The sequence below is a fragment of the Gobio gobio genome, assembly GCF_949357685.1.
Source record: "Gobio gobio genome assembly, chromosome: 2".
NCBI lineage: Eukaryota > Metazoa > Chordata > Actinopteri > Cypriniformes > Gobionidae > Gobio > Gobio gobio.
In genome coordinates this window covers 13957290-13969649 of record NC_137098.1, presented here as the reverse complement: position 1 = coordinate 13969649, position 12360 = coordinate 13957290, and the positions used below count along the sequence as shown (strand labels likewise).

At 38.2% G+C, this 12360-nt stretch overlaps 1 protein-coding gene across 3 annotated transcripts in view; it reads left to right on the top strand.

The window, feature by feature from the left end:
• myom1b (myomesin 1b) overlaps positions 1–11596 on the top strand; it is a 70928-nt gene extending 59332 nt beyond the window's left edge. For all 3 annotated transcript variants that reach the window (XM_079809648.1, XM_079809647.1, XM_079809649.1), the window contains 10 exons: positions 1028–1115; positions 1832–1870; positions 2009–2114; positions 3503–3666; positions 4567–4603; positions 4719–4741; positions 4846–4901; positions 5018–5233; positions 9456–9897; positions 10030–11596. In XM_079809648.1, the coding sequence (XP_079665774.1) occupies positions 1028–1115; positions 1832–1870; positions 2009–2114; positions 3503–3666; positions 4567–4603; positions 4719–4741; positions 4846–4901; positions 5018–5233; positions 9456–9897; positions 10030–10205 (1347 nt within the window). In that variant the 3' untranslated portion in view covers positions 10206–11596. The remainder of the gene's footprint in view (positions 1–1027; positions 1116–1831; positions 1871–2008; positions 2115–3502; positions 3667–4566; positions 4604–4718; positions 4742–4845; positions 4902–5017; positions 5234–9455; positions 9898–10029) is intronic.
• Positions 11597–12360: the final 764 nt, after the last annotated feature.

The window sequence follows — 12360 nt, the reverse complement described above, 5'->3', positions numbered from 1 at the left end:
TCATAATAATTATATAGGAGGATTAATATTGATTGAGGCTTTGATTATGAATTTATTTATATTATATATACATAATTATATTGAAGCAGCGGTAGATTCCAGAATCTTTCAATAGTAGTCTAACACATTTAATGCCCCAATATGCACACCTTTTTCATGTATAATAATATAAAATATGGGATATTAATACACTAAATGAATCGTGTAATATATGAATAAAGTAATACATACAGTATATATATATACATATACATACACATACACACATACATACATACATGCAAAAATATGAATCAGCACAACTGTTTTCAACATTGATAATGATAAATAAAATGTTTTTTTTGAGCAGCAAATCAGCATATTAGAGAATGAAGACAGGAGTAATGTAAAAAAACAGCTTTTCCATTACATGAATAAATTACTATTTAAAAAATATATTAAAGAAAACAGTTATTTTAAATTGTAATAATTTTTCACAACATTACAGTTTTTACTGTATTTTTGATCAAATAAATGCAGCTTTGGTGAGATTAAGAGACTACTTTCTAAAACATAAAAAAATCTTAATGACCCCAAACTTAGTGTACTTAGTGAATAGTAGTGTGTATATATAGGGTTTTAACATTCTCCACAACACTTTAAACATTTTTTTTTTAAATTTTCTCTTACTGCCTTGATCTTCTCGTATCATATTAGTGGGAATCACCTCATTATACAGTATCTCAGTTTTATTAATTGTCATTTCTGTTTGTGCTTTGGTGAATTATTTTGTTGACCTTTTCTATCCCTTATTCTCACTTAGGCTTTTCAGTCCTTTTCTTCTATGATAATTTTAACTTAATTGATATCTGTCTCTATGTTTTGTTCATCTGTCATCCTGCTCTTTCAAGATTACGTCTCGCTTGTTAAATTTTTTTCTTTCTGCTTTTGTCAGATTGTTGCGGCCTACAGCATCACACACATACTTAAATTGTTAGGCATGTAATTCTTTTGATGAATTTTGTGTTTGTTTATGTGTCAATTCCAGATCTCGAAGAAGGATGCTGGTGTATATGAAGTAGTTCTGAAGGATGACAGAGGCAAGGACACCTCCACCCTCAACCTTACTGACCAAGGTAACAGCAGAAATATGCTTTAAAAGTACTGTTACTATTATACAACTCTCCAGAATTACTTTCTCCTCTTACTCTAATGTGCACTAATTTGTGCTGTGATTTTAATTTCATTTGATATATTTTACGTACAAATTGTCCCTTAATGGGATAGCTCACCCCCCCCCCCCCCCAAAAAAAAAGTCTCACCCTCAAGTTGTTCCAAACCTGTATGTATTTCTTTCTTCTGTTGAACACAAAAGAAGATATATTGAAGAATGTCTGTAACCAGACAGTTAATGGTAGCATTATACTTCCAGTGATTTTGTTCCTACTATGGAAGTAAATGGCTACCGTAAACTGTTTGATTATGACATTCTTCAAAATATCTTCTTTTGTGTTCAAAACAGTCTTATTTTCAGACAAAAGCACTCTAAAAATGCCTTCAGGGCATAAGGAGTTAACTCTCAGCTCTGGTTAAACATTTGGTTGTACTTTATTTTAAGGTGTTCTTGTTTACAGTGTAATTTTACATGGTTATAAGGATTATTTGCTTGCAATTATGCATAATTTACTGATATTATTATAGTAAGAACATGTAAGATGTGAAACCATACCTCAGAATTTTCCCCCACAATTGGTGCAAAAAATATATTATTTCTTCTTGATTTGATCTGTATGTTAAACATGCTGATCATAATTTATATTTTATCAATACGTGTCTAACTTCTGTTTTCCAGGATTCAAAGACCTGATGAATCAAGTTTTCAGTGTTATTGGTAAGATTTACATCATTTTCAAGTGTAAATGATTTTTATGATGACATAGTAAACAATTTGATATGTCTTCTAAATCTTCACAGTGCATCTTTACAATTAAATGTCTAGTTGACAAATGTTGACTTTCGTTTTGTCCAGCAAACTCTTCCACTCCACTGAAGATCCAGAGCACAGAGGAGGGAATCAGGCTCTACTCCTTCGTCAGCTACTACAACGACGAGCTGCACGTCACCTGGCATCACAAGTAAGAACGTGTGTCTGGGTTTAAGAGGTTGCACTTTATTTGAAGGTGTCCTTGTTGCGTTTATGTATTTAAGTACTGTGTAATAATAATGAACTATGTGTACTTACTATAGGGTTAGGATTAGGTTTGGTTTAGGGTTAGTTGAATGTTATTATGCATAATTTATAGTTATCATCACTATAGTAACTACATGTAACGTGTGTAACAAAGACACTGTAAAATGAAGAGTTACCGTTTAAGAAGTGTTTCTCTTCTTAAACGTATTCATGCATGACACATTTCTAGCATCAAGAAATGACACAGAGCAAATTCGACAAACATATTTGATGCTATAAAAAGCGGGATCAGTTAATGTTAGAAATTTTAGTATTAGAAGAAGACCATGTAAACCTTAATAATATCTAAAGCACCGCACGTAACAGGAGTTATGAGCCGGTTTTATTCTTTCACGTCTTCATTTTAGTTTAGTCATGGCCACATACACAGTTTCAGTTTAAATAAATGTTGTCAGGTTTGGCATTTACAATAAATGTTATTCATAATGAATGCCACGTTTGTTTTATACTTATATTTTTCATTAATTTCATTATTTCTGAATGTAATAATCACAGACTTATACCAAAGACTTTATATACAGAAAGATGGTGCACTCGTATTACAATGAATGGGAAAAAGTGCAAGGCACAATATGGCGGAATAAGTCCCGCCTTCTAAAGAAAAGAGCCAATCGACGATTGGTAAAATCATCATGTCACTGCAGCGGCCGCTAGAAGCTCTGGCTGCTATAGAAACAGGCAGTGTTCTGAGCGGTGTGTATTAGCTTGGTCCTGCCTGGAAAATGCAGTTGTTTTGTCATGATTTGAGCGTTTAGAAACAAGATTTATGAGACAGTTGTTGTCAGATTTCATTGGTGATTTCAAATATGAAATTTAATGGTAAGCTTGGCGAACAGTTTTGGAGAATTTGACGTTTTCCATTCAAAAGAGATAGGAGCTGCTCTAGTATGTCCGAGAGGTGTTTCAAAGATGGCCACCGAGTGAAATGACTGGTCTTAAAGGGACTTTTCTTATACACAAATGTGTTTATTTGTTTTTTGTCAACAATGCAATTTTGACCTGGCGCAACTTGTTTTTCAGAAAATACGGTATTCCTTCCCCTGTTTTAGTTAAATCAACAAATACAGTATATATGTATATTATATATACTTTACCATGGTTTTACCAGTAACTCAATTTTTGTGGAGGCTTTTATGGATTTATGTTTTTTCCCTGAAGAAAAAGTAGTTCAAATTCAACATCATTATTACTTTCTCTGTTACAGCTTGTGTTCACTGTACAGTTGGACAGCAGAGTATAATTTTTACAAAGTGTGTGTGTACTTTATTAAAGGGATGCTGCAATCGCATTCACCGAGCGCATTAAGAGTGGTGTGGTGGGAGAGCAGCTGTGGCTGCAGATCTCTGAGCCCACAGAGAAAGATAAAGGCAAATATGCCATTGAGTTCTTCGATGGGAAAGGAGGTTTGCGCAGAACCGTGGAACTGGCTGGACAAGGTGAGGAAACACTCACATACACCATATAATAGTGCTGTGCAACTTAAATCAAATAAGCATGCAAAATCTACATTCAGTATATTATTTCCGTAATAGTGACTCTTTTTAAAAGTATGCTAAAGTGTACTTTTTCACACGGCCCAAAAAAGTTTGTCTTAAACCAGAGGCTAATTTGCACTGCTCTTGGTAGATTGCGCTGGTCATTATGGAAATGATCCGGCTGGGTCTGTTTTCTTTAATTTGTGCGTCATCAGCAGCAGAACTGGAATTTGTGGAATTGCGCTCACACTAATTCGCCCTGTCTAGTAAATCTGGCCCTAAGTGTGCAGAAGTGTGTGATAATAGGGGTATTACTGAGATCAGTATATTTGACCTCAAAGTTGTGGCTCCAATGTTGTGGCGCTCAGCTGCATAAAAATAAAAACAAATGGTCCCACTTTATATTAGGTGGCCTTATCTACTATGTACTTACATCAAAAAATAAGTACAATGTATTTATTATGTTCATATTGTATTGCAAAACACTTTTGCTGATATTGAGGTGGGGTACGGGTAAAGTTAGGGACAGGTGTGGTGGTATAGGTAAGTTTAAGGGTAGAGTTAGGTGTAAGGGAAGTGTCAACAGTGTAATTATAAATGTAACTACAAAAAATTATTACAGATGTAATTACATGCAGGTAATTTTAAAATATAAGTATAATGTAAAAACATGTATGTACACAATAAGTGCATTGCATCAAATTATTCATTTAAATGTTAGTACACAGTAGTTAAGGCCACCTAATATAAAGTGTGACAAACAGGGCCATGATAGTACATGATTTTTAATATTATTAATTTCTGTATGTGAACATTTTTTGTGAAAATTATACATTTACATTTGAATTTTTATATTTTCAGCATTTGACGATGCATATGCTGAATTTCAAAGACTCAAGTAAGCGCCTTTAAGCTGAAAATGGTTTGTGATTTGTGACAGATGCTATCCAGCTTGACTTGTTGAATAACTAATAAAAATATGTTCTTTTCCCATCTTCAATTTTGTTCCTTAGGGCTGCAGCTATTGCAGAAAGAAGTGAGTAGATATACAGGCAGAAATAGGGCTTGCTTAATGTATCACTTTAACAGTCTCTTTTGAAAGGTGATATGAGTCATTTGTAATCTTTGTGTTTTCCTCAGATCGTGCCCGTGTGGCAGGTGGTCTGCCTGATGTTGTGACCATCCAAGAGGGCAAGGTAATGTACATGGTTCTCCACACGGTTTGAAAAGAACAATTTTACAATGCTCCACTTTTTGACAAAACAACAAAAACGTTCTGTTTTCAGTATCATCTGTCTCTTCTCTCTCATAGGCTTTGAACTTGACCTGCAATATCTCGGGTGACCCTGTCCCAGAGGTCACTTGGTTGAAGAACGAACGCGAGATGGTTTCGGACGATCACTACATTCTGAAGTTTGAGTCAGGCAAGTTTGCCAGTTTCACCATCACCGGAGTCAATACGGCTGACTCTGGCAAGTACAGCATCCTGGTAAAGAACAAGTACGGTACGGAGAGCGGCGACTTCACCGTAAGTGTCTTCATCCCAGACGAGGAACATGGCAAGAAAAAATAAAGAAAATCGAAATCCCAAAATCAAAACCAATACGTTCAGTTAAAGATTTGAAAAGACTCTGAAAGACAATAATGCCCTATTATATTCAATATCTGAAGGTGCACTATCAGTCAAAAGTTCAGAATAATTCAGATTTTTGTTTTGTTTTGATAGACGTCTCTTCGGCTCAGTAAGGCTGCATTTATGTGATCAAAGATACAGTAATATTGTGAAATAGTATAAAATAGGTCAATTTAAAAGAACCGTTTTATATGAGAATATATTATAAAGTAATTTATTCCTGTGATCAAAGCTGAATTTTCACCATCATTACTCTAGTCTTCAGTGTCCCAAGATCCTTCAGAAATCATTCTAATATATCAAAATAATTTTCACTGTATTTTGATCAGACAATGCAGCCTTGGTGAGCATAGGAGACTTTCAAAAATATATAAAAAAAACTTTATTATTCCACACTTTTGACTGTTATATATCCTTAGTGGAGAGTAATACAATTGTAAATGGACACTTTTCGGTCTGCAACCAAGATATTAGCACCAAAGTGTTTTAATCCACCAGTACCCACATTTTCAAAATAGCGCTCTAATTGGAAAACAAACTGTTATTTAACAAATCTTTTCCTGTATAGATCTAGCATTATTTACTTGACCATTTTCTCCATTGTGGTGTTAGTAAAATAGTTTAAAGCCCAGATTAGAGAATGAATGCAGGTTGATTTTGACTGCAGGTTGTATTGTAAGTGGCTTTCCTTATGTAGTTTTACTGTGAGAAGAAACAGATGCACTGATGTGCATTAAAGATGAACAGTTTTGAATTGAGGGACAAATGGACGCTCCGTATCTGTACAGTTTATCATTACTCTGTCCTGAAAAGCAGGGGCTTAGATTCACAAAAACACTAAATAGTCCACATTACAATGGACGCCGTAAAGACAACTTTAAACGTTGTTTAAATGAATCAATGGACCTGCTGCAAGGTTTCTGTGGATTCTCTATAAAGCTTCACACTGCTAATAAATCACTGCACGTATGATCCCATTGTGCATAGCAGTTATGACATCACCTCCTGTTTTACCTCACAGATAATGATTTGACTTCCTCTGTGTTATTTCCAATAAACGGAGCACATATTCTCTCAACTCCCTCTCCGTGTGGTTTCAGTGTGTCCCTTGTTTTCTTCTCCACACTGTCCTCATCATTCACATCCCTCCTTCCTGAATCCTGCATCTGAGATGCTGATGTTGTCTCGTCGCCTGAACACCTGGACCAACCTGAACACCGTCACTAACTTTACCCTCAACTGAAGACCTAACCTGCACACTCTCACAAAAACAGTTCCCAAACACTGTTTTTGTGTTTTCATAGCCTAATGAAAATGTTCAGAATAATTTTGAGAGTAAATAACTTGCTACTTTGTAATACAGCACAGGAACAATACTATAACATGCTCATAACATTAGTTTTCATTAACATTTAGTGTAAATTGTGTCACACTGAAAAGCAAAACTAAATTTTAAATAATAAAATACATTTATGCCAGAATGTAAAACACCTTGGCCCTGTTTACACCTGGTATTAAGATGCGTTTTGGTCGATCGGATCACAAGTAGACGAGGCAGACACATACCCGTTTACACCTGGTCTCTTTTGTCCAATTTCAACCACTTCTGTCCTGATTTCTTTGAGGGGAGGGTCTACGGCCGAGTAAATATATGAGCATTTTCGAACGAATGGCTCACATAATTTGCATATGAACATGCTCACACTGAGATTTCGTTTCTGCTCTGACAGTCATAAGACCACGGCGAATGCAGTGAGTGCATTATAGAAATCAGGAATGGTGAGAGAACCTTGTGCTCGAGTTTTTTCGTCGTCAAGCCAAACTCGGGTCTTCAGCTGACAAAGTTTAAATCCCGTCTGGCTAGCGCGCTTCCCATTATGTCAACACTAAAGACAGAACTGCTTGTGGTCTCAACCAACCCAGCACTTCATCACAATTTCTCCATTCAGTTCATTAACCATAACTCCTTCCTGGACAGGCAGGAACCTCGGAGTTGTGATTGATGATCTTCACTGACCACTACAACATTAGGAAGATTAGACCCTTCCTATCAGAGCAGGCCACACAACTCCTGGTCCAAGTTCTTGTTCTCTCCAGACTGGACTACTAATGATCTTCTAGCGGGCCTTCCGGCATGCACTATCTAACCCATGCAACTGATCCAGAATGCAGCGGTGAGGGTGGTCTTCAATGAGCTGAAGAACGCGCACGTCATGCCTCTCTTCATCAGTTTGCACTGGCTGCCAATAGCCGTTCGCATCAAATTCAAGGCACTGGTGCTTGCCTACAAAGCAGCCACTGGCTCTGCACCAATATACCTGAACTCGCTTGTTTGGACTTGCGTTCTGCAAGTGAACGATGCCTTGTAGTGCCATCCAAAAGAGGCACAAAATCACTCTCACAGACCTTTTCCTGGACCGTTCCCACTTGGTGGAACGACCTGCCTATCTCAATTCGAGCAGCCAAGTCTGTAGCCATTTTCAAAAAACATCTAAAAAGACACACATTTTCCAGCAGCACCTGACCAATTAAGACTAGCACTTAACTATTCTAATCGTTTTTCTGTTTGTTTATGTAAAAAAAAAAAAACGATGTGTACTGCACTAGACTAAATGAGCCTTGTTACAGCACTTGCACGCCGTTTCTCCTTGTTTGTCCGATTGCTTCTATTGCTCGCCTCATTTGTAAGTCGCTTTGGATAAAAGCGTCTGCTAAATGATTAAATGTAAATAATGTTTACGCAATAGTTCAGTGGGTGGAGAGAAGGCAATCTTTTGTGGCTGCTCAAACCATAGACTTTAAAAAAATATGGACGTAGTGTCCATGACGTCACCCATAGGATTCTGATGAGCAGTTTTGAAGCGCAAAGAATGGACGAGATGGCCGTTGCCTAACAGACAGCAGATAAATGGCTATCCACCTGTCACTTGAAGAGGCCACGCCCTTAATTATGCAGAGCTTTAATGCTTTATATAATGTAAACGAATAATTATAAAAAAAATTCACCCCCCTCACAGTCGTCATGAAGGGCAAAATTAGCCGTATAGATCAAAAGCACAATTTGTACCAGGCTGTAAACATGTTTTATTCTGCTGTAAAGTTGGACATTTTAACATGGGACTCAATGAGATTCTGCTCCCTTCTGGAGCCTGTCCCTAGTGGCCAGTCGATGAATTGCAGTATATGTCACTTCCGTACAAGCTTCAAGAGAAACTGCGGGAGGTTGCCGCTTGGCTCAAATGCATTTGACCACATGAGCATTTACACTAAGTAAGCAAACCGTTGAATGTAGTTTTGTAGTTTTCGACTACCTCTAGAAGTGGTTGAAAGTGAACAAGCTCAAAACATTTTACACCCCGTTTACACCTGTATCTAGCGTCATCCACTTGTTATCCGATTGGCCAAAATGCATCTTAATACCAGATGTAAACAGGGCCCTTGGTTAGAGTCATTAAAAATTGGAAAAAGGTTGGAATACACTACACAACTTTTCAAATCTGAACAGATTTTGAAACACTAGACATGATTAAAGAGAAAATGATCATACACAACACTAAACTGATCACACACTACCTTACTTTCAAGTTGTTCTGAAAGTAATTCCATCTCAGCTCTGGCTGGATGGAATTACAATCTCAAGCTAAGAAAAGAAAAAAATGTGTGCCCATCATACACTACACGATTTTAAGTGAAATCTGCAGACTCTACAGTGTAATTCAAGACAAAAATCTGTGTTTAAAGCATGTCGTTTTGCCGAGCCTTTTGTTAGAGTTATAGTTTACTAGTGTGAAATTGTAAATCATTTGCACCTAACACTATAGTTTATTGGTTGGGTTACATATTCACACAACTGTCAGTCAATAACAGTTATTGAAACTTTTTCATAAAAACGGTTAGATTTGCAATAATGTAACTCATTTTCTCAACTATTTATATTTATGTAAATTTGGTCAGTGAAATTATTTAGAACACACACACACGCATACATACATATATGCTGGTTCTTCACTACCCCACTATAATTTACTTTCATGGATTGATCATTTATATTTAATCAAGAAATCAAGATTGATTGCATATGTACATCCGTGTAATTTGTGCCTCTTGCTCTTGCCAGTTGAATACGATCGAAAACATGGGTGATTTTGGTGTGGTGTCATATCTGGCTGATGCAGATGGAAATGTGACCGTTGGACCTACGACTCCTGTACCCACTTGTCATTCAACAAAGCCTTCAACCAGACCAATTCCCACAACACCCACCACAGTCACTCCAACTCAAACGCCAACCCCTACTAATCCAAACCCACAAAATAAAACTACAGCTTCCCCGACCCCTGAAAATCAAACCATAACTGCATCAACCCCACCAACTCAAATCCCAGAAAATCAATCCCCAGGTACCCCGACCCCTCAAAATCAAACCTCGGATACCCCTATTCTCCAACACCCAGCTAATCCGACTTCCTCAATCTCAAATGCATCCACTCCTCAACCCTCCACTCCCACACCAGGTGAGAAATCTGCAAATAACTCAGTGGATAAGACAGTGCTGAAAGGTGAGAAAGGGTGCAGAAATACGCAAACATAAACCTATTACATACATCCTGACAAACAATATAATGTGTGGTTTTGTGTGTGAAAGTGTGTTTGTTGGGGCAGGTGTAATTTACAGGTTTTGTTTCATTCAGACTCTGTAGAAGGGCTATTATCTGCTTTAGAGGCAGAGGCTGTTGAACCCATACATCACACAGACCATGGTGATGTACCGGATTCTACAACTGCACCTGAAACCACATCTTCATCAGAACCGGAGCCCAACCCAGAGGAAACTACACCAGCTCTCGAAACTGCAAACGAGGATTGAAAATGTGTGTGAAATTTAAGATGTTTGAGGACACAGTTTAAATTTATGTTGTGGCACTAAGTATAGGGATTGTAACCATGTTAGTTATTGTTTTAGGGGTTTATTTGATGAGTGCGCTTTATGAAGCCTCTAAAGGGACATAGTGATTAGGGTTGCCACATTTGATTTGTGAAAAACCGGGACACTAAGATGAAATTTGTTTTTGTTTTGTTTTGTTTGGGGGGGGAGGGGGCAGGACACAAAACACAGGTAGCGGAGAACGGGTCTCCTTGGGTGGGCCTTACCCATTCAGAAAAGTTCTCTTTTCGCCCAGTCTGAGTTGTAGGTTGTAAATCGTTTTTTCTTTGACACTGGTGGTGGCTCATCCGATTTTGTTGTGTTATCCTACTCGTCCGTCTCTCCCCCTATTTCACAAAACTGAGTTAATATAAAGTTTTAAAAAAGCTAGCTAGCAACTGAACACTGTTTTATCCTGCATGTGCGTGGATGGATGTGGATGGATGCGTGCGACCGACCGACAGCACAGGCAGTTGCGATAGGCAATAAGTTGAGCTTCCAATCAAATAAAAGTAAATGCCTGGCATTGGCCAATCCACTGTTTGTTTACCCGTTTACGGACACAGGATGTACACAACCATGAAGAAAACACAGTAACAGTATAAGGAAACTGTTTAATTTGAAGCCAGGAAATTCTACTTTAGAAGTACATTTTCACAAAAAAACTGGACAATTCGTGTCCCGGGACAGTCGCTCAAAAAAGAGAACAATCCCTGGAAAACCGGGACGGGTGGCAACACTAATAGTGATTGTAAAAAAAAAACTGATGGGAGGAAAAAAAAAACTTTCAATGCTTTTGCATTCTCTCGCAAAACGTGTGTTCCCCAACAAACTTTGCATTAGTTCTCAAAACATTTGTGATATGAGATGGGAGGAAAAACTATATTTCAGCACTTTTGCGAGTGAATGCAAAGTTTCTTGTGAGAACGCAATAGTTTTACGAAGGAATGCAAAGTTTCCCGGGAAACGCTAAAGTTTTGCCAAAAAAGTTCCCTTTCAAAGTGAAACTTTGATGTGTCTGCTAAAGACACTATGGGGAATTAGCATAACCGGTGTCTGAAGCATGTGTGACAAACTTGTCATTTTATTGGCTGATGACAATCGATGACATCACAAGCAGAGTGCCCGCAAGTATAAAAGACCATCAGCTTTTTTGTCTTCAGGAGCGGTTTGTTTAGCGTGTGGTGAAGGTGAATGAAACAATGGAACCAAGCAATGCTTCGGGAAGTGTGTGCCGCTTTGTACAATTTTTCTGGCACCTGCTTGGAGAGGAGCATGCAAGTTCAGTACTCGAGAGCTCCGCTCACACTTGGCCCTCTTCCTGAAGAATCACGAACAAGAGTCTGCACCTCGAGGCTCTGGTCCCGCTGTCATGGGGTCATGGGGTTCGCAGGTCGAGCTGGCAGAGGAATTTTAGAGAGGGGTTGATCTTTCTCATTCCTCTGCACTTGCTTGAGTGATATGTTGGATTATGATGCACTGTCTGGCATCATCTGATCCAATGGAGAGCATGCTCCTGGCACCATCCAGATAGACAGTGTTTATAATAATAATAATACTAATTTGTTACATTTAAAAAGTGCTTTCTCAGCACTCTGAGCACTACATAGAAGGGGGGAATCTCCTCAACCACCACCAATGCGCAGCATCCAACTGGATGATGCAACAGCAGCCATATTGCGCCAGAACGCTTAGCACACACCAGCTTATTGGTAAAGAGGAGACAGAATAATGAAGCCAATCAGTATATATAGGGATGATTAAGAGGACTTTTTTTGATGAATATAGGCCAATGGGCAAATTTGGCCTACCCCTACCCTTTTTTCGAAAGACATCCTGGGATTTTTAATGACCACAAAGAGTCAGGACCTTAGTTTAACATCTCATCCGAAGGATGTACTGAGGCGCCGCCTTCTGACAGCTCCACATACGAGGAGCTTTTGGATGTTATGGCCCACGCCACAACCAGACTGGATCTGGCATAGAGGCATGAGGAACAGGACGTCGTTCAAGGGAAGACTCAGCGAGCCATTTCTGTCAGGCCTTCCATTTCTTCCAGAGCTAAAAGGGGAAGTGAAAAAATCCTGGAAGAAACTGT